Consider the following 22,524-nt stretch of genomic DNA (forward strand, 5'->3'; position numbering starts at 1 on the left):
CAGAGGGGTCTGGAGAGGAGTATGGGGGGCACAGAGGGGTCTGGAGAGGAGTATGGGGGGCACAGAGGGGTCTGGAGAGGAGTATGGGGGGCACAGAGGGGTCTGGAGAGGAGTATGGGGGGCACAGGGGGGTCTGGAGAGGAGTATGGGGGGCACAGAGGGGTCTGGAGAGGAGTATGGGGGCACAGAGGGGTCTGGAGAGGAGTATGGGGGGCACAGAGGACCCTGTGTAACAGAGGAGGGAGTCACACAGGTGGAGTTGGGAGGGTGGGGGTGATAGTCCAGAGGACACACAGAGGTAAACAGGAGGAGCACAGGCCGGTGACTGGGGGTGAGGGGGCACAGGGGGTGCAGACTAATGCCCCGGCTGTGGGGCAGATCCGGAGCCCCGCAAAGGGGAGGGGGCAGCACGAGGGGGCAATAGATGGGGGCGCAGAGCCAGGGGCATGAAGGAGCTGGAGGTAGAGAGGGAGGAGAGATGGAAAACGTCATGGACGGAGGGAGGAGAGACAAGACACAGACTGCAGCGACACAGCACAGGGAGACTCCCAGACACTGCAGGGGAACCACACGAGCTGACACTCTACCGGCCAAGGTGAGCACCTACAGCACTGCTACATCTACACACTGTCATCCCTGTACTGCAACCCCCTGCCAGCCCTGTACTACAACCCCTGCCAGCCCTGTACTACAACCCCCTGCCAGCCCTGTACTGCAACCCCCTGCCAGCCCTGTACTACAACCCCCAACACACTGCCAGCCCTGTACTACAACCCCTGCCAGCCCTGTACTACAACCCCCAACACACTGCCAGCCCTGTACTACACCCCCCTGCCAGCCCTGTACTACAACCCCCAACACACTGCCAGCCCTGTACTGCAACCCCCTGCCAGCCCTGTACTGCAACCCCCTGCCAGCCCTGTACTACAACCCCCTGCCAGCCCTGTACTACAACCCCTGCCAGCCCTGTACTACAACCCCCTGCCAGCCCTGTACTGCAACCCCCTGCCAGCCCTGTACTACAACCCCCAACACACTGCCAGCCCTGTACTACAACCCCTGCCAGCCCTGTACTACAACCCCCAACACACTGCCAGCCCTGTACTACACCCCCCTGCCAGCCCTGTACTACAACCCCCAACACACTGCCAGCCCTGTACTACAACCCCCTGCCAGCCCTGTACTGCAACCCCCTGCCAGCCCTGTACTACAACCCCCTGCCAGCCCTGTACTACAACCCCCAACACACTGCCAGCCCTGTACTACAACCCCCTGCCAGCCCTGTACTACAACCCCCAACACACTGCCAGGCCTGTACTGCAACCCCCTGCCAGCCCTGTACTACAACCCCCAGCCAGCCCTGTACTACAACCCCCAACCCCCTGCCAGCCCTGTACTACAACCCCCTGCCAGCCCTGTACTACAACCCCCAACACACTGCCAGCCCTGTACTACAACCCCCAGCCAGCCCTGTACTACAACCCCCAACACACTGCCAGCCCTGTACTACAACCCCCTGCCAGCCCTGTACTACAACCCCCAACACACTGCCAGCCCTGTACTACAACCCCCAACACACTGCCAGCCCTGTACTGCAACCCCTGCCTTCCCCGTACTACAACCCCCAACACACTGCCTTCCCCGTACTACAACCCCCAACCCCCTGCCAGCCCTGTACTACAACCCCCAACACACTGCCAGCCCTGTACTACAACCCCCTGCCAGCCCTGTACTACAACCCCCAACCCCCTGCCAGCCCTGTACTACAACCCCCAACACACTGCCAGCCCTGTACTACAACCTCCAACACACTGCCAGCCCTGTACTACAACCCCCAACACACTGCCATCCCCGTACTACAACCTCCAACACACTGCCATCCCCATACTACAACCTCCAACACACTGCCAGCCCTGTACTACAACCCCCAACACACTGCCAGCCCCGTACTACAACCCCCAACACACTGCCATCCCCGTACTACAACCCCTGCCATCCCCGTACTACAACCCCCAACACACTGCCAGCCCCGTACTACAACCCCCAACACTCTGCCAGCCCCGTACTACAACCCCTGCCATCCCCGTACTACAACCCCCAACACACTGCCATCCCCGTACTACAACCCCCAACACACTGCCATCCCCGTACTACAACCCCCAACACACTGCCATCCCCGTACTACAACTCCCAACACACTGCCATCCCCGTACTACAACCCTCAACACACTGCCAGCCCCGTACTACAACCATCAACACACTGCCAGCCCCGTACTACAACCCCCAACACACTGCCAGTCCCGTACTACAACCCCCAACACACTGCCAGCCCCGTACTACAACCCCCTGCCAGCCCTGTACTACAACCCCCAACACACTGCCAGCCCCGTACTACAACCCCTGCCAGCCCCGTACTACAACCCCTGCCAGCCCTGTACTACAACCCCCAACACACTGCCATCCCCGTACTACAACCCCTGCCATCCCCGTACTACAACCCCCAACACACTGCCATCCCCGTACTACAACCCCTGCCATCCCCGTACTACAACCCCTGTCATCCCCGTACTACAACCCCCAACACACTGCCATCCCCGTACTACAACCCCCAACACACTGCCAGCCCCGTACTACAACCCCCAACACACTGCCAGCCCCGTACTACAACCCCCAACACACTACATCCGTATCATGTCCTCCAACTCTGCTACATCTACACTCTACTACTCCCTAGCAGCACCTGGCATGATGCATGACACAGTTACCAGTCATTCACTACAATACTACATCTTCTGTCCTGTTCTCCAACTCAGCTATAGCTGCATCACTCTGCTATTCCGCCATGTCACTACACCCTGTGATGCTGTGAGCCCCGGTATCCATATACTACTGTGCCCATGTCACTCTGCTGTTCCTGGGTGTCACTACATCCAGTGCTCTGCTGTTCCTGGGTGTCAGTACATTCTGCGCTCTGCTGTTCCTGGGTGTCACTACATCCAGCGCTCTGCTATTCCTGGGTGTCACTACATCCAGCGCTCTGCTATTCCTGGGTGTCACTACATCCTGCGCTCTGCTGTTCCTGGGTGTCAGTACATCCAGCGCTCTGCTATTCCCGGGTGTCAGTACATCCCGCGCTCTGCTGTTCCTGGGTGTCAGTACATCCTGCGCTCTGCTATTCCCGGGTGTCAGTACATCCTGCGCTCTGCTATTCCCGGGTGTCAGTACATCCTGCGCTCTGCTATTCCTGGGTGTCACTACATCCTGCGCTCTGCTGTTCCCGGGTGTCACTACATCCTGCGCTCTGCTGTTCCTGGGTGTCAGTACATCCTGCGCTCTGCTGTTCCCGGGTGTCACTACATCCTGCGCTCTGCTGTTCCTGGGTGTCAGTACATCCTGCGCTCTGCTGTTCCTGGGTGTCACTACATCCCGCGCTCTGCTGGTTCTGGGTGTCACTACATCCTGCGCTCTGCTGTTCCTGGGTGTCACTACATCCCACGCTCTGCTGTTCCCGGGTGTCACTACATCCCGCGCTCTGCTGTTCCCGGGTGTCACTACATCCCGCGCTCTGCTGTTCCTGGGTGTCACTACATCCTTCGCTCTGCTGGTTCTGGGTGTCACTACATCCTGCGCTCTGCTGTTCCTGGGTGTCACTACATCCCGCGCTCTGCTGTTCCCGGGTGTCACTACATTCTGCGCTCTGCTATTCCCGGGTGTCACTACATCCCGCGCTCTGCTATTCTTGGGTATCACTGCATCCTGCGCTCTGCTGTTCCTGGGTGTCACTACATTCTGCGCTTTGCTATTCCCGGGTGTCAGTACATTCTGCGCTCTGCTATTCCCGGGTGTCACTACATCCCGCGCTCTGCTATTCTTGGGTATCACTGCATCCTGCGCTCTGCTGTTCCTGGGTGTCACTACATTCTGCGCTTTGCTATTCCCGGGTGTCAGTACATTCTGCGCTCTGCTATTCCTGGGTGTCACTACATCCTGCGCTCTGCTATTCCTGGGTGTCATTACATCCTGCGCTCTGCTATTCCTGGGTGTCACTACATCCTGCGCTCTGCTGTTCCTGGGTGTCACTACATCCTGCGCTCTGCTTTTCCTGGGTGTCACTACATCCCGCGCTCTGCTGTTCCTGGGTGTCAGTACATCCTGCGCTCTGCTATTCCCGGGTGTCAGTACATCCTGCGCTCTGCTGTTCCTGGGTGTCACTACATCCTGCGCTCTGCTGTTCCCGGGTGTCACTACATCCCGCGCTCTGCTGTTCCTGGGTGTCACTACATCCTTCGCTCTGCTGGTTCTGGGTGTCACTACATCCTGCGCTCTGCTGTTCCTGGGTGTCACTACATTCTGCGCTCTGCTATTCCCGGGTGTCACTACATTCTGCGCTCTGCTATTCCCGGGTGTCACTACATCCCGCGCTCTGCTATTCTTGGGTATCACTGCATCCTGCGCTCTGCTGTTCCTGGGTGTCACTACATTCTGCGCTCTGCTATTCCCGGGTGTCAGTACATTCTGCGCTCTGCTATTCCTGGGTGTCACTACATCCTGCGCTCTGCTATTCCTGGGTGTCATTACATCCTGCGCTCTGCTATTCCTGGGTGTCACTACATCCTGCGCTCTGCTGTTCCTGGGTGTCACTACATCCTGCGCTCTGCTATTCCTGGGTGTCACTACATCCAGTGCTCTGCTGTTCCTGGGTGTCACTACATCCTGCGCTCTGCTTTTCCTGGGTGTCACTACATCCCGCGCTCTGCTGTTCCTGGGTGTCACTACATCCTGCGCTCTGCTATTCCCGGGTGTCAGTACATCCTGCGCTCTGCTGTTCCTGGGTGTCAGTACATCCTGCGCTCTGCTGTTCCTGGGTGTCACTACATCCTGCGCTCTGCTGTTCCTGGGTGTCACTACATCCAGTGCTCTGCTGTTCCTGGGTGTCACTACATCCCGCGCTCTGCTGTTCCTGGGTGTCACTACATCCCGCGCTCTGCTGTTCCTGGGTGTCACTACATCCCGCGCTCTGCTGTTCCTGGGTGTCACTACATCCCGTGCTCTGCTGTTCCTGGGTGTCACTACATCCCGTGCTCTGCTGTTCCTGGGTGTCACTACATCCCGTGCTCTGCTTTTCCTGGGTGTCACTACATCCAGCACTCTGCTGTTCCTGGGTGTCACTACATCCTGCACTCTGCTGTTCCTGGGTGTCACTACATTCTGCGCCCTGCTGTTCCCGGGTGTCACTACATCCAGCGCTCTGCTGTTCCTGGGTGTCACTACATCCTGTGCTCTGCTGTTCCCGGGTGTCAGTACATCCCGCGCTCTGCTGTTCCTGGGTGTCACTACATCCTGCGCTCTGCTGTTCCCGGGTGTCCCCGTGCTACCACACCTGCCTAAAAACCTATCCGGCATCTCACTACATCCTTCTACTCCTGTATCTTGGCTCAGCTACATCTCCGCTCTGCTATTCCTCTGTCACTGAACTCTGCAGCTATGTAAGTATCGGCTCTTGATAATGTTTGCTATGGCTGCACTCAAGTACACTCTACTATTCCTTTGTACACTACACCCTTATAACCGCTTCCTACAATAAGACATAACCTCCATCACCAGGGAGTTCATAAGACGCTCAGTCTGCGGCACTGTTATTATACAGATGTAGCAGCGCTCAGGCTGCGGCATGTCCCTGCGCTGTTATTATACAGATGTAGCAGAGCTCAGTCTGCGCCATGTCCCTGCACTGTTATTATACAGATGTAGCAGAGGTCAGTCTGCGCCATGTCCCTGCACTGTTATTATACAGATGTAGCAGAGCTCAGTCTGCGCCATGTCCCTGCACTGTTATTATACAGATGTAGCAGTGCTCAGTCTGCGCCATGTCCCTGCACTGTTATTATACAGATGTAGCAGAGCTCGGGCTGCGGCATGTCCCTGCACTGTTATTATACAGATGTAGCAGAGCTCAGTCTGCGGCATGTCCCTGCACTGTTATTATACAGATGTAGCAGAGCTCAGGCTGCGGCATGTCCCTGCACTGTTATTATACAGATGTAGCAGAGCTCAGTCTGCGGCATGTCCCTGCACTGTTATTATACAGATGTAGCAGAGCTCAGGCTGCGGCATGTCCCTGCACTGTTATTATACAGATGTAGCAGAGCTCAGGCTGCGGCATGTCCCTGCATTGTTATTATACAGATGTAGCAGAGCTCAGGCTGCGGCATGTCCCTGCACTGTTATTATACAGATGTAGCAGAGCTCAGTCTGCGCCATGTCCCTGCACTGTTATTATACAGATGTAGCAGAGCTCAGTCTGCGGCGTGTCCCTGCACTGTTATTATACAGATGTAGCAGAGCTCGGGCTGCGGCATGTCCCTGCATTGTTATTATACAGATGTAGCAGAGCTCGGGCTGCGGCATGTCCCTGCATTGTTATTATACAGATGTAGCAGAGCTCGGGCTGCGGCATGTCCCTGCACTGTTATTATACAGATGTAGCAGAGCTCGGGCTGCGGCATGTCCCTGCATTGTTATTATACAGATGTAGCAGAGCTCAGTTACGGTATGTTGCGGCACATGATAAACTCGTCTCTGCTACATCCTCTTATGTCCATGATGTCCCGTCATAATACAGAGAGAATGGGGCGCAGGACCCTCCGTGACATTGGGTCCCCCGTCAGCGTACAGCTCTGCTGTGCCGTGCCGCACACTATGCGCCGGGTTGTTTATATCAGCCGTGTTATTAACTCTTACGTGTCTGCTCTCCGCCTGCAGCCATCATTAATGTGTCTGGATCGTCACTCTGCTGCTCCCGGGTTTGCTGTGGGTTGTTGGTTCCCGATGGCTGTCAGTGATTATTGATGGAGACCACCCTGCGCCGGAGCAGACCCTTCCAGGGGGGCGTACACAGGAGGTCCGGACATCACCCTGGGCCAATATGTGATAGAGATGTGTGTGAGCGACACCGAGGGGTGTTGTACCTGGTGGGAATTGCCCTTTAAGCTTATGCAGTCAAATCGCAGAAAGGCGAGATTGGTGGCGCTTGTGCCGTGGCTGTGGGTCGGAGGATGAGGTGAATGTCTGGCATTGGTTCTGCCCCTGCCAGGGCCTGGTACATGATTATATAGAGTGGGGCCCTCGCTATAATGGCGGTCATGTGGTTCGTAGGTTCACGTTATTCGGCTGTGGTAATCAGGCCATGAATGTAGCGTTGCCTCCGCGAGCTCTCCACAGGCACTTATTGTTCACCTCAAGTGGGCACAAGGCGTTCGCCATCGCTAAGCTGCCGCGGGTCTAAGGAGAAGAGATCTCCAGCTCTCCCCATCACCGTCGTGTATCCCTCTCCGCTCGCTTCCCGCACTCGTGTTTGTTGTGCGCTGATTATCACATCTGTACATCCATGTAAACCATGGCCGTGCGTGCGCCGTGCATGCGTGTCCCTGTCATGTCCGCCAGATGACAGATATATAAACAGACATAAATCTACGGAGGGTGAACGCCAGGCGATCGGCCGCGTCACGTGGCAGAATGAGCGGCTCCAGCTTTCTGTGTATTTTAGAATAAATTCTTTGCTTTTTATGGTTTTGGGAGTCGAATAGTTTTCCAGCGGTAATCAGTCCCTCCGTTTATAATGCACCGCGCCTCATAAATCACTCAACTTTCTCAGTTACTAAACTATTGCTATGTAATGAGGCAGCTCCTGGGAAAGCTGGGTTATAACCTGTAAGAGCCATAACTGCATCCATCTTGTGATCAATAGCAGTAATGAAAGGAAGGCTCCAGTGACCGTGTAGGCCTCACCACTGAAACAAGGCCTGCATGTAAGACCTGACCAGCATCCAATCACAGCGCAGCTATTACTTCTCCCAGGCAGTTTGTTTATTGTAAGCTGAGCTCTGATTGGCTGCTAAGGGCAACAAGCCCCATTTTTCGCTTTGAGGCCCCAGTGTGGTGTATGAGCGTCTCATGACCTGAGCGCTAGGCATTGTGGGTGCTCAGCCGTGGGGTCACATGCCTGACCGTGGGGCCGGGTTATACATGTGACCCTTAAGCGTCTTATTCCACCCTGGCGTGAGGTGCACTGTCCTATGCTCTGTGGAAAGACAACCCCTTTAAGGGCGAGTGCCTGATGGCGGATCATGGCACCCACCCATTGACCTGTATATGAAGGACAGAGGTCGGTTACACCCGCGGGGGGGCTGCCATGTTGTCCCCATGCAGGATAAGTATATAATTATCTAGTCACCGCGCTTGGGTCGCGCCGCCGTGGTAGCGCCACACTATTTTGTGTCTCGCCTCCGCACCCGCTTTAGTTCACATGAATAATAGTTTTTTAATTTACTGAATTTGTGTTGTTGATTTTGATTCAACATGGAAATTCAGTTCTGAGACATTTATTAAACTATTCCTAGAGCGGAGGACTCAGAGCACAGCAGTGTGAGGACCTCCTAAATAGTGAGGTATAAAAACTCTGCTCCACTCTGCTTGTAGATGCTGTGAGGGGCAGCTACTGGTAATGGGGTATCACATCCGCCATGCTTTACACTGCAGCCCTGATTCCTGTACGGTAGGTCGGTTATGTAATGGAGGCTCCTCCGCCATGCTTTACACTGCAGCCCTGAGTCCTGTACAGTAGGTCGGTTATGTGATGGAGGCTCCTCCGCCATGCTTTACACTGCAGCCCTGAGTCCTGTACAGTAGGTCGGTTATGTAATGGAGGCTCCTTCGCCATGCTTTACACTGCAGCCCTGATTCCTGTACGGTAGGTCGGTTATGTAATGGAGGCTCCTTCGCCATGCTTTACACTGCAGCCCTGATTCCTGTACAGTAGGTCGGTTATGTGATGGAGGCTCCTCCGCCATGCTTTACACTGCAGCCCTGAGTCCTGTACAGTAGGTCGGTTATGTGATGGAGGCTCCTCCGCCATGCTTTACACTGCAGCCCTGAGTCCTGTACAGTAGGTCGGTTATGTAATGGAGGCTCCTTCGCCATGCTTTACACTGCAGCCCTGATTCCTGTACGGTAGGTCGGTTATGTAATGGAGGCTCCTTCGCCATGCTTTACACTGCAGCCCTGATTCCTGTACAGTAGGTCGGTTATGTGATGGAGGCTCCTCCGCCATGCTTTACACTGCAGCCCTGAGTCCTGTACAGTAGGTCGGTTATGTGATGGAGGCTCCTCCGCCATGCTTTACACTGCAGCCCTGATTCCTGTACGGTAGGTCGGTTATGTGATGGAGGCTCCTCCGCCATGCTTTACACTGCAGCCCTGAGTCCTGTACAGTAGGTCGGTTATGTGATGGAGGCTCCTCCGCCATGCTTTACACTGCAGCCCTGATTCCTGTACAGTAGGTCGGTTATGTAATGGAGGCTCCTCCGCCATGCTTTACACTGCAGCCCTGAGTCCTGTACAGTAGGTCGGTTATGTGATGGAGGCTCCTCCGCCATGCTTTACACTGCAGCCCTGATTCCTGTACAGTAGGTCGGTTATGTGATGGAGGCTCCTCCGCCTTGCTTTACACTGCAGCCCTGATTCCTGTACAGTAGGTCGGTTATATAATGGAGGCTCCTCCGCCATGCTTTACACTGCAGCCCTGATTCCTGTACAGTAGGTCGGTTATGTGATGGAGGCTCCTCCGCCTTGCTTTACACTGCAGCCCTGATTCCTGTACAGTAGGTCGGTTATATAATGGAGGCTCCTCCGCCATGCTTTACACTGCAGCCCTGATTCCTGTACGGTAGGTCGGTTATATAATGTGCAGTAATGGAGGCTCCTCCCCGGATTCCTTCCCGGGCCCAGTGAATGGCGCCCTTCTTTCCGGGCCGCTCTCTGTGGTTGTGCGTGGCTGATTCCTGGCCCTATAATCCTGTGGTTAGAGGTCGCGGGTGCCGCTCCTGGCGCCTCTCTACATTAGGGAAAGTCAGCCGAATTTTGTGATATTAACTTTCAAAAACTTTTAGAATTTTAGAAGTTTGGTGTCCGGCAGATCTGATTGGCTCTCGCATATATTTTAGCGCAGATATTTAGGGAAAGATCAGATGTCCATGAGAAGACTCTGACACCAAAGATATTTCCTTTATAATGACAGAGAGCAGCCCATACAAATAATCTGTCCCTACAGCTTCCAGGGAGAGGTCCTGCGCCCTGTATACAGCGCCTTCCAGGGAGAGGTCCTGCGCCCTGTATACAGCGCCTTCCAGGGAGAGGTCCTGCGCCCTGTATACAGCGCCTTCCAGGGAGAGGTCCTGCGCCCTGTATACAGCGCCTTCCAGGGAGAGGTCCTGCGCCCTGTATACAGCGCCTTCCAGGGAGAGGTCCTGCGCCCTGTATACAGCGCCTTCCAGGGAGAGGTCCTGCGCCCTGTATACAGCGCCTTCCAGGGAGAGGTCCTGCGCCCTGTATACAGCGCCTTCCAGGGAGAGGTCCTGCGCCCTGTATACAGCGCCTTCCAGGGAGAGGTCCTGCGCCCTGTATACAGCGCCTTCCAGGGAGAGGTCCTGCGCCCTGTATACAGCGCCTTCCAGGGAGAGGTCCTGCGCCCTGTATACAGCGCCTTCCAGGGAGAGGTCCTGCGCCCTGTATACAGCGCCTTCCAGGGAGAGGTCCTGCGCCCTGTATACAGCGCCTTCCAGGGAGAGGTCCTGCGCCCTGTATACAGCGCCTTCCAGGGAGAGGTCCTGCGCCCTGTATACAGCGCCTTCCAGGGAGAGGTCCTGCGCCCTGTATACAGCGCCTTCCAGGGAGCGGTCCTGCGCCCTGTATACAGCGCCTTCCAGGGAGAGGTCCTGCGCCCTGTATACAGCGCCTTCCAGGGAGAGGTCCTGCGCCCTGTATACAGCGCCTTCCAGGGAGAGGTCCTGCGCCCTGTATACAGCGCCTTCCAGGGAGAGGTCCTGCGCCCTGTATACAGCGCCTTCCAGGGAGAGGTCCTGCGCCCTGTATACAGCGCCTTCCAGGGAGAGGTCCTGCGCCCTGTATACAGCGCCTTCCAGGGAGAGGTCCTGCGCCCTGTATACAGCGCCTTCCAGGGAGAGGTCCTGCGCCCTGTATACAGCGCCTTCCAGGGAGAGGTCCTGCGCCCTGTATACAGAGCCTTCCAGGGAGAGGTCCTGCGCCCTGTATCCAGCGCCTTCCAGGGAGAGGTCCTGCGCCCTGTATCCAGCGCCTTCCAGGGAGAGGTCCTGCGCCCTGTATCCAGCGCCTTCCAGGGAGAGGTCCTGCGCCCTGTATCCAGCGCCTTCCAGGGAGAGGTCCTGCGCCCTGTATCCAGCGCCTTCCAGGGAGAGGTCCTGCGCCCTGTATCCAGCGCCTTCCAGGGAGAGGTCCTGCGCCCTGTATACAGCGCCTTCCAGGGAGAGGTCCTGCGCCCTGTATACAGCGCCTTCCAGGGAGAGGTCCTGCGCCCTGTATACAGCGCGTTCCTGAGGTCCTATATACAAGGCCGGGAGGTATTTTGGAGGTAGTAGCGGAAGTATTTTGGGACCCAGTAGTAATTAATCCCCCGGTGCAGCGATGTTGAGGTTATTGGTTATGTAATAATCTGGATGTTAGAGAAAATCTCAGCGTCTTCACTTTCCACTGATGAAATCTACTTCAGACGCGTCTCAGTTACGTAACGTTGCTGTGTGCTGATTTCATGTGTCCCAGGTAGCAGTGCATTGTGGGAGCTTCACCAGGGTGACCTCAGGACCAGGGTGACCTCAGGACCAGGGTGACCTCAGGCCCAGGGACACCTCAGGCCCAGGGTGACCTCAGGCCCAGGGTGACCTCAGGACCAGGGTGACCTCAGGACCAGGGACACCTCAGCCCCAGGGACACCTCAGGCCCAGGGTGACCTCAGGCCCAGGGTGACCTCAGGCCCAGGGTGACCTCAGGCCCAGGGTGACCTCAGGCCCAGGGTCACCTCAGAACCAGGGACACCTCAGAACCAGGGTCACCTCAGAACCAGGGTCACCTCAGAACCAGGGACACCTCAGAACCAGGGACACCTCAGAACCAGGGACACCTCAGGCCCAGGGACACCTCAGGCCCAGTGACACCTCAGGCCCAGGGTCACCTCAGGCCCAGGGTCACCTCAGGCCCAGTGACACCTCAGGCCCAGTGACACCTCAGGCCCAGTGACACCTCAGGCCCAGGGTCACCTCAGGCCCAGGGTGACCTCAGGACCAGGGTGACCTCAGGACCAGGGTGACCTCAGGACCAGGGTGACCTCAGGACCAGGATCACCTCAGGACCAGGGTGACCTCAGGACCAGGGTGACCTCAGGACCAGGGTGACCTCAGGACCAGGGACACCTCAGGACCAGGATCACCTCAGGACCAGGGACACCTCAGGACCAGGGTGACCTCAGGACCAGGGTGACCTCAGGACCAGGGTGACCTCAGGACCAGGGTGACCTCAGGACCAGGGACACCTCAGGCCTAGGGTCACCTCAGGCCTAGGGTCACCTCAGAACCAGGGTCACCTCAGAACCAGGGACACCTCAGGCCCAGTGACACCTCAGGCCCAGTGACACCTCAGGCCCAGTGACACCTCAGGCCCAGGGTCACCTCAGGCCCAGTGACACCTCAGGCCCAGTGACACCTCAGGCCCAGTGACACCTCAGGCCTAGGGTCACCTCAGAACACCCCTTCACCCCTTAGGAAAAGTCTTACATGGTTTTTATTTCCTGATGACTTTGATCTTTGCTGCTGATAATGGAAATTTTACATCTTTATGAACTTGTAGTCGGGCACCAAAGTCCACAAAGCGACGTATAGAATATTCTCCGTCCTGGTGATGTCATCAGTAATGAAACGCGCGGTTTCCCATAATACGGCTCATGCCTCTTATTCCAAAACCACAGCTGATGTGAAATCGGTTCCCAAAATGTTAAACCCCATAAAATCCCTTCCCCCAATGATGTCCAGAGCTGAGATGAAGTCCACGGGGATATTAGAGGACCGTTACTCGTACCACTTCTTTATGTTCAGACCTGCAGAGAGAACCTCCCCATAAATACTGTATTATTCCCTCAGAGAAATGGTTGATCTGCGATCAGATGATTTTGGCGGGAAGCTGAGCTGACAGATGAGTGGTCACATGATCTATCCGAATATACAGCTGCTCCTGTGCAATGGATCCCCTGGTGGATATATATATAAGAGGTTACCAGAACTACTACTAAACTATAGAAAGGGCTCGTCCAAAAGCTTGCACTCTTGTACGCTGCGTTGCCTTAATTCTTTTATTTCTTTACAACATAACAAGGAGCGTTACGGCCGCGCCTCACTAAATAACCGCATCATAAACCTCCCAACGTCACAACACATCTATATGGACGTCACATAATCCCGCTGTCCTTCTGGTGCCTGGGTTGTTAAATAACACTTACCTCTTTCAGTAATATGACTCTCATGGGCAGCTATTGTAAAGCAGCGCGGTCCAGCCGCCGAGAGAGTAACCGGAAATATCCTGGTCAGCCTAAAATAACCCGAGCCGTCATAGTCAAGTCGTGGTTAACCCAAAGACAGAAGACATAAGTAGGGTAACTAAAAACCTCAAATATAATAGAGGTAAAATCTGTATGTGAGAAAGCAATGCAAACCAAAAAAGGAGGGTGGACCTGTGGTTAGGATGACCTAGAAACGGCTCGGTCAGGCCATGGGTCAGTTTCCCCAAAACATGATTAGTCATTTAGTGTGATACCCACATTCACCAGTGTGTAACCATAAATACAATGGTCACAAAGAACAGCATAGCCACCTGTGCTGGAGGATCTCCCCCAATCTATGGTCAGCTTATGAATAGGATAACCCTAGAACAGCATAGCCGCCTGTGCTGGAGGATCTCCCCCAATCTATGGTCAGCTTATGAATAGGATAACCCTAGAACAGCATAGCCACCTGTGCTGGAGGATCTCCCCCAATCTATGGTCAGCTTATGAATGGGATAACCCTAGAACAGCATAGCCACCTGTGCTGGAGGATCTCCCCCAATCTATGGTCAACTTATGAATAGGATAACCCTAGAACAGCATAGCCACCTGTGCTGGAGGATCTCCCCCAATCTAAGGTCAGCTTATGAATAGGATCACCCTAGAACAGCATAGCTGCCTGTGCTGGAGGATCTCCCCCAATCTATGGTCAGCTTATGAATAGGATAACCCTAGAACAGCATAGCTGCCTGTGCTGGAGGATCTCCCCCAATCTATGGTCAGCTTATGAATAGGATAACCCTAGAACAGCATAGCCGCCTGTGCTGGAGGATCTCCCCCAATCTATGGTCAGCTTATGAATAGGATAACCCTAGAACAGCATAGCCACCTGTGCTGGAGGATCTCCCCCAATCTATGGTCAGCTTATGAATAGGATAACCCTAGAACAGCATAGCCACCTGTGCTGGAGGATCTCCCCCAATCTATGGTCAGCTTATGAATGGGATAACCCTAGAACAGCATAGCCACCTGTGCTGGAGGATCTCCCCCAATCTATGGTCAACTTATGAATAGGATAACCCTAGAACAGCATAGCCACCTGTGCTGGAGGATCTCCCCCAATCTATGGTCAGCTTATGAATAGGATAACCCTAGAACAGCATAGCCGCCTGTGCTGGAGGATCTCCCCCAATCTATGGTCATCTTATGAATAGGATAACCCTAGAACAGCATAGCCACCTGTGCTGGAGGATCTCCCCCAATCTATGGTCAGCTTATGAATGGGATAACCCTAGAACAGCATAGCCACCTGTGCTGGAGGATCTCCCCCAATCTATGGTCAGCTTATGAATAGGATAACCCTAGAACAGCATAGCCACCTGTGCTGGAGGATCTCCCCCAATCTATGGTCAGCTTATGAATAGGATAACCCTAGAACAGCATAGCCGCCTGTGCTGGAGGATCTCCCCCAATCTATGGTCAGCTTATGAATGGGATAACCCTAGAACAGCATAGCCACCTGTGCTGGAGGATCTCCCCCAATCTATGGTCAGCTTATGAATGGGATAACCCTAGAACAGCATAGCCGCCTGTGCTGGAGGATCTCCCCCAATCTATGGTCAGCTTATGAATGGGATAACCCTAGAACAGCATAGCCACCTGTGCTGGAGGATCTCCCCCAATCTATGGTCAGCTTATGAATGGGATAACCCTAGAACAGCATAGCCGCCTGTGCTGGAGGATCTCCCCCAATCTATGGTCAGCTTATGAATAGGATAACCCTAGAACAGCATAGCCGCCTGTGCTGGAGGATCTCCCCCAATCTATGGTCAGCTTATGAATGGGATAACCCTAGAACAGCATAGCCACCTGTGCTGGAGGATCTCCCCCAATCTATGGTCAGCTTATGAATGGGATAACCCTAGAACAGCATAGCCGCCTGTGCTGGAGGATCTCCCCCAATCTATGGTCAGCTTATGAATAGGATAACCCTAAAACAACATGCAGAACTTTTGGTTAAAATAACCCAAAAATAATATGGTTTTTGAGTGGAGTAATGGAGAAACATCAAAGTCAACTTGTGTGTGGGATCACCGTCCCCAAAATACGGCTGACCTCTGCGTGGGATCATCCAAAACAACATGGGGAACCCTTGAAAAAAAAAGATTATAGGAACTTGTAGGTTGCACAGGTCTCTAAGGGTCTAATAACCCAAAATGAAGGTGGGAAATTCTGACTACAAGTCGGTCGCTCCATAGATGCTCGGATATAAAACCCAAAAATGACTTATATTATGAAGACTATTGTATACTGTAATATATTATAGGAATGTTTCATAATTTCTTGGGGACTTTTCTTGGGATTTGTTACATTTCATAGTATCGTAGTTTATACAATTGAAAAAAGACTCAACCGAGGAAGGGAAGGGATTGGACGAGGAAGGGATTGGACGAGGAAGGGATTGGACGAGGAAGGGATTGGGCGAGGAAGGGATTGGGCGAGGAAGGGATTGGACGAGGAAGGGATTGGACGAGCAAGGGATTGGACGAGCAAGGGATTGGACGAGCAAGGGATTGGACGAGCAAGGGATTGGGCGAGGGAGGGATTGGACGAGGAAGGGATTGGACGAGGAAGGGATTGGACGAGGAAGGGATTGCACGAGGAAGGGATTGGACGAGGAAGGGATTGGACGGGGAAGGGATTGGACGAGGAAGGGATTGGGCGAGGAAGGGATTGGGCGAGGGAGGGATTGGGCGAGGAAGGGATTGGACGAGGAAGGGATTGGACGAGCAAGGGATTGGACGAGCAAGGGATTGGACGAGCAAGGGATTGGACGAGCAAGGGATTGGACGAGCGAGGGATTGGGCGAGCGAGGGATTGGACGAGGAAGGGATTGGACGAGGAAGGGATTGGACGAGGAAGGGATTGGACGGGGAAGGGATTGGACGGGGAAGGGATTGGACGAGGGAGGGATTGGGCGAGGGAGGGATTGGGCGAGGGAGGGATTGGGCGAGGGAGGGATTGGGCGAGGGAGGGATTGGACGAGGGAGGGATTGGACGAGGGAGGGATTGGACGAGGGAGGGATTGGACGAGGGAGGGATTGGACGAGGGAGGGATTGGACGGGGAAGGGATTGGGCGGGGAAGGGATTGGACGAGGGAGGGATTGGACGAGGGAGGGATTGGACGAGGAAGGGATTGGACGAGGAAGGGATTTTGGGGACAGGTCCTGGCACCTGACCGCTGCTCCTCTTCTACGTGTGGTTTGTTTTACATACAGATGCCCTTAAAGAACTTTATTTACACATTCAAAGTGACCCCCAAACATGAGTAAAATGCATGACCTGCGCATAAATCTCATGGGGTTCTCCAGAATAGCACAATAGCCCCCAGTGTCCAAGGGACGTGTCCTCACACTGCTGTGTTCTGAGCTCTCTGCCTTGTGCTGCTCCATGGCCTCTCCCCTCCGCCCTAAATACTGTAACAGGTTTCTGCCTGAAAACCCTCGTGTGTTTAATTTGATTTTGCCCAGAGGGGATGAGCTGCGGAGCAGTAACATTCAGGGAGCTAAGAGGTTCTCCATCACTGGTCTAGACGGTCCAGGGTGTTATCTATTAAGATGGTCCACGAGAGGTTGAAGCATCTCCCAGGCCAAATATCATTGAGGAGGACCCATAACTGGTGGCCACCTCAGGAGGCTCTATAGACCCGATGTTAACACAAAATTTCTCTATTTCACAGATGCTACATGTATTTAATCCACTCCGGAAGTCTGGAAGTGACACCTGTCTCTCTCCCGATAACCCTCTACACTGGAAGCGCGTGGCTATCAGAAGACAACCTCCTCCTGATGTTCCCGACTCTTCCTCCAACAATGCTCAATCCTTGCCCGTCCCGGAGGTCCGGGTGGAAAGATCCTTCAGTGCTGGTAACTTAGCGTGCGACAGTGATGAAGAGGAAGGGGCTGATAGCAGAACTCTGGGGGTCCCGGGATCCATGTGGAGGACACGGAGTGAGTCACATTTGGACTCGGGCGGCAGGGTGCCAACCATTGGGGAGAAGGAGAAGTCTAGCAGTGGATGGAGTTTGCCATCACCAAAGACGATGAGAAAGAAGAGGAGGGCTGCCAAAGTGACCGCCGCTAAACAGAACCTCTTGTCCTTTTTTATGGGATCCTTTAAGGTAAATGAAGGGGTTAACCACTTAACCATTTATGAAACCAAACGTTGGATGTTGTTTAAAGGTTAGAAGAACATCTGCAGCGGCCCCCATAGAGGTATCGTCACTGAGGAGGTGCTGTCACAATGGCAAAGGCTCAGAGCAAATACTCACAGCTCTGCTGTTCTGCAGTGACCCCGTATAAGCGCTGACATTGACTAAACCAAACTTCTTAAAGGGAATGTGTCCGCAGCTTTAACCATGGAGCCCAATGGCATTGTCCATGGAGATCTGTGTAATCATAGCTTGGTGTGTGTTGTTGGTAGCAGCAGGACTGTGAAATGTGTCAGGATTGGGGGTTTGTCCTCGCACTGTTGTGCTCTTTCAGATAACCTCCTAATATAAGCAGTAACGGACCTTCCATGGACAATGCGTAATACTGTCTGCATGGTCAAACTGCTGATAGATTCCCTTTAGATCCCATAGACACAAGTACTCGTCACTGAAGGAAGGACGCACCAAACATGTGGTTGCCCTACGTCTTGTGAGAGTCTGTTTCACCTGTAGAATCCTGATATTAGGATGATCCCTAGGAAAAGGGAAGGAAAGTAACATAACATACGTGACAACCTTCATAGGTCCATGACCTAAAGCTTTTACAGGTTCCTCCTTCTCCTCAGTAATACTTGGGTGGGTTCTTCTTGCTCCTCAGTAATACTTGGGTGGGTTCTTCTTGCTCCTCAGTAATACTTGGGTGGGTTCTTCTTGCTCCTCAGTAATACTTGGGTGGGTTCTTCTTGCTCCTCAGTAATACTTGGGTGGGTTCTTCTTGCTCCTCAGTAATACTTGGGTGGGTTCTTCTTGCTCCTCAGTAATACTTGGGTGGGTTCTTCTTGCTCCTCAGTAATACTTGGGTGGGTTCTTCTTGCTCCTCAGTAATACTTGGGTGGGTTCTTCTTGCTCCTCAGTAATACTTGGGTGGGTTCTTCTTGCTCCTCAGTAATACTTGGGTGGGTTCTTCTTGCTCCTCAGTAATACTTGGGTGGGTTCTTCTTGCTCCTCAGTAATACTTGGGTGGGTTCTTCTTGCTCCTCAGTAATACTTGGGTGGGTTCTTCTTGCTCCTCAGTAATACTTGGGTGGGTTCTTCTTGCTCCTCAGTAATACTTGGGTGGGTTCTTCTTGCTCCTCAGTAATACTTGGGTGGGTTCTTCTTGCTCCTCAGTAATACTTGGGTGGGTTCTTCTTGCTCCTCAGTAATACTTGGGTGGGTTCTTCTTGCTCCTCAGTAATACTTGGGTGGGTTCTTCTTGCTCCTCAGTAATACTTGGGTGGGTTCTTCTTGCTCCTCAGTAATACTTGGGTGGGTTCTTCTTGCTCCTCAGTAATACTTGGGTGGGTTCTTCTTGCTCCTCAGTAATACTTGGGTGGGTTCTTCTTGCTCCTCAGTAATACTTGGGTGGGTTCTTCTTGCTCCCCAGTAATACTTGGGTGGGTTCTTCTTGCTCCTCAGTAATACTTGGGTGGGTTCTTCTTGCTCCTCAGTAATACTTGGGTGGGTTCTTCTTGCTCCTCAGTAATACTTGGGTGGGTTCTTCTTGCTCCTCAGTAATACTTGGGTGGGTTCTTCTTGCTCCTCAGTAATACTTGGGTGGGTTCTTCTTGCTCCTCAGTAATACTTGGGTGGGTTCTTCTTGCTCCTCAGTAATACTTGGGTGGGTTCTTCTTGCTCCTCAGTAATACTTGGGTGGGTTCTTCTTGCTCCTCAGTAATACTTGGGTGGGTTCTTCTTGCTCCTCAGTAATACTTGGGTGGGTTCTTCTTGCTCCTCAGTAATACTTGGGTGGGTTCTTCTTGCTCCTCAGTAATACTTGGGTGGGTTCTTCTTGCTCCTCAGTAATACTTGGGTGGGTTCTTCTTGCTCCTCAGTAATACTTGGGTGGGTTCTTCTTGCTCCTCAGTAATACTTGGGTGGGTTCTTCTTGCTCCTCAGTAATACTTGGGTGGGTTCTTCTTGCTCCTCAGTAATACTTCGGTGGGTTCTTCTTGCTCCCCAGTAATACTTCGGTGGGTTCTTCTTGCTCCCCAGTAATACTTCGGTGGGTTCTTCTTGCTGGTTCTTCTCAAGGGCTTTTCCCCGTGAAGCCCCTGTCTGGCTGGCTGGGAGTTTTTAGGGCCCTTGGGGTGCCTTCTGCAGGGGTAACAGATTTCATTTGACCAGAGCAGTGTGAACATGGAGTAGTGGTCTTCTACCCCATCGATCCATCACTGTCCAGTCTTCTAGAGATGTGAGATCCATGTGTGACCAAACATGACCACGGAAACACAATGATAAATCTGCCCTCTTCAGAGGAGACGCGTGCGACATCTGTTGGACCTGTAGATGTTTTTGTAAGAAGCCGATAGAACCGGTCCAATGCCGATACATAGACCTGATAATAGCCTCTGGAGATGCCTTCAAGCATTGGAGACAATGGGCTCCCTGAGGCTGCCAGTGTTGGAGGGTGTGGTGGCGGGTGGCCTTCTATCCAGTCTGACCACAATCCTGAGATTGTTCTAGAACAGACCGAAGAAGGAAGAAATGACTGCACTGATAATGGGGGATGTGCCAGATCTGGATCATGGTACTGACCTTCCTCTCACATATTTGGGGTATTGGAAGTCGTATTACTGGCTCTGCACTGGAAAAGGAGGAAATGAGAATTTTTGTAATATTTTCTTCAGATAAGAGGTGGTCCAGGTAGAGTCTAACCCCGGCCGGCTCTGGGGGCGTGGGGCCGGCTCTGGGGGCGTGTGGCCGGCTCTGGGGGCGTGTGGCCGGCTCTGGGGGCGTGTGGCCGGCTCTGGGGGCGTGTGGCCGGCTCTGGGGGCGTGTGGCCGGCTCTGGGGGCGTGTGGCCGGCTCTGGGGGCGTGGGGCCGGCTCTGGGGGCGTGGGGCCGGCTCTGGGGGCGTGGGGCCGGCTCTGGGGGCGTGGGGCCGGCACTGGGGGCGTGGGGCCGGCTCTGGGGGCGTGGGGTCGGCTCTGGGGGCGTGGGGTCGGCTCTGGGGGCGTGGGCCTTTCTAGAATGTCTTACTCTCATTTCCACATGTCACACAAGTTTATAAAAAACCATGGGAGATGTCAGAGTTTCTCGCCCGTTATTTGAGCTCTGATTGTTGATGACTTTTCTTTCACAGAAATCTCCTTAATCCATGATTACACCTCAGAGCAAAACTCCTCACCTGATGTCACACAGGTGCACGGATCATTATATCCCTGGTCATGTGATGTCACACAGGTGCACGGCTCGTTATATATTGCCCGGCATGTGATGTCACACAGGTGCACGGATCATTATATCCCTGGTCATGTGATGTCACACAGGTGCACAGCTCGTTATATCCTTGGTCATGTGATGTCACACAGGTGCACGGCTCATTATATCCCTGGTCATGTGAAGTCACACAAGTGCACGGCTCATTATATCCCCGGTCATGTGATGTCACACAGGTGCACGGCTCGTCATATCCCTGGTCATGTGATGTCACACAGGTGCACAGCTCGTTATATCCCTGGTCATGTGATGTCACACAGATGCACGGCTCGTTATATCCCTGGTCATGTGATGTCACACAGGTGCACGACTCGTTATATCCCTGGTCATGTGATGTCACACAGGTGCACGGCTCATGTCCCTGGTCATGTGATGTCACACTGGTGCACGGCTCATTATATCCCTGGTCATGTGATGTCACACAGGTGCACAGCTTGTTATATCCCTGGTCATGTGAAGTCACACAGGTGCACGTCTCATTATATCCCTGGTCATGTGATGTCACACAGGTGCACAGCTCGTTATATCCCTGGTCATGTGATGTCACACAGGTGCACGGCTCATTATATCCCTGGTCATGTGAAGTCACACAGGTGCACAGCTTGTTATATCCCTGGTCATGTGATGTCACACAGGTGCACGGCTCATTATATATCCCCCGTCATGTGATGTCACACAGGTGCACGGCTCGTTATATATCCCCCGTCATGTGATGTCACACAGGTGCACGGCTCGTTATATATCCCCCGTCATGTGATGTCACACAGGTGCACGGCTCGTTATATATCCCCCGTCATGTGATGTCACACAGGTGCACGGCTCGTTATATATCCCCCGTCATGTGATGTCACACAGGTGCACGGCTCGTTATATATCCCCCGTCATGTGATGTCACACAGGTGCACGGCTCGTTATATATCCCCCGTCATGTGATGTCACACAGGTGCACGGCTCGTTATGTCCCTGGGCATGTGATGTCACACAGGTGCACGGCTCGTTATATATTGCCCGGCATGTGATGTCACACAGGCGCACGGCTCCTTATATCCCTGGTCATGTGATGTCACACAGGTGCACGGCTCGTTATATCCCTGGTCATGTGATGTCACACAGGTGCACGGCTCGTTATATATCCCCCGTCATGTGATGTCACACAGGTGCACGGCTCGTTATATATCCCCCGTCATGTGATGTCACACAGGTGCACGGCTCGTTATATATCCCCCGTCATGTGATGTCACACAGGTGCACGGCTCGTTATATCCCTGGTCATGTGATGTCACACAGGTGCACGGCTCGTTATATCCCTGGTCATGTGATGTCACACAGGTGCCAGACTCGTTATATCCCTGGTCATGTGATGTCACACAGGTGCACGGCTCCTTATATCCCTGGTCATGTGATGTCACACAGGTGCACGGCTCGTTATATATCCCCCGTCATGTGATGTCACACAGGTGCACGGCTCGTTATATATTGCCCGGCATGTGATGTCACACAGGTGCACGGCTCCTTATATCCCTGGTCATGTGATGTCACACAGGTGCACGGCTCATTATATATTGCCCGGCATGTGATGTCACACAGGTGCACGGCTCATTATATATCCCCCGTCATGTGATGTCACACAGGTGCACGGCTCGTTATATCC

The 22,524-nt window shown here is 53.6% G+C and overlaps 1 protein-coding gene across 1 annotated transcript in view; it reads left to right on the forward strand.

The window, feature by feature from the left end:
• Positions 1-431: 431 nt before the first annotated feature.
• LOC140077456 (uncharacterized) overlaps positions 432-22,524 on the forward strand; it is a 46,381-nt gene continuing 24,288 nt past the window's right edge. Inside the window, exons 1-2 of the mRNA XM_072124680.1 lie at positions 432-595; positions 17,143-17,583. Coding sequence (XP_071980781.1) covers positions 479-595; positions 17,143-17,583 — 558 coding nt within the window. The 5' untranslated portion in view covers positions 432-478. The remainder of the gene's footprint in view (positions 596-17,142; positions 17,584-22,524) is intronic.

The sequence above is a fragment of the Engystomops pustulosus genome, chromosome 9 (genome assembly GCF_040894005.1).
Source record: "Engystomops pustulosus chromosome 9, aEngPut4.maternal, whole genome shotgun sequence".
Classification (NCBI taxonomy): Eukaryota; Metazoa; Chordata; class Amphibia; order Anura; family Leptodactylidae; genus Engystomops; species Engystomops pustulosus.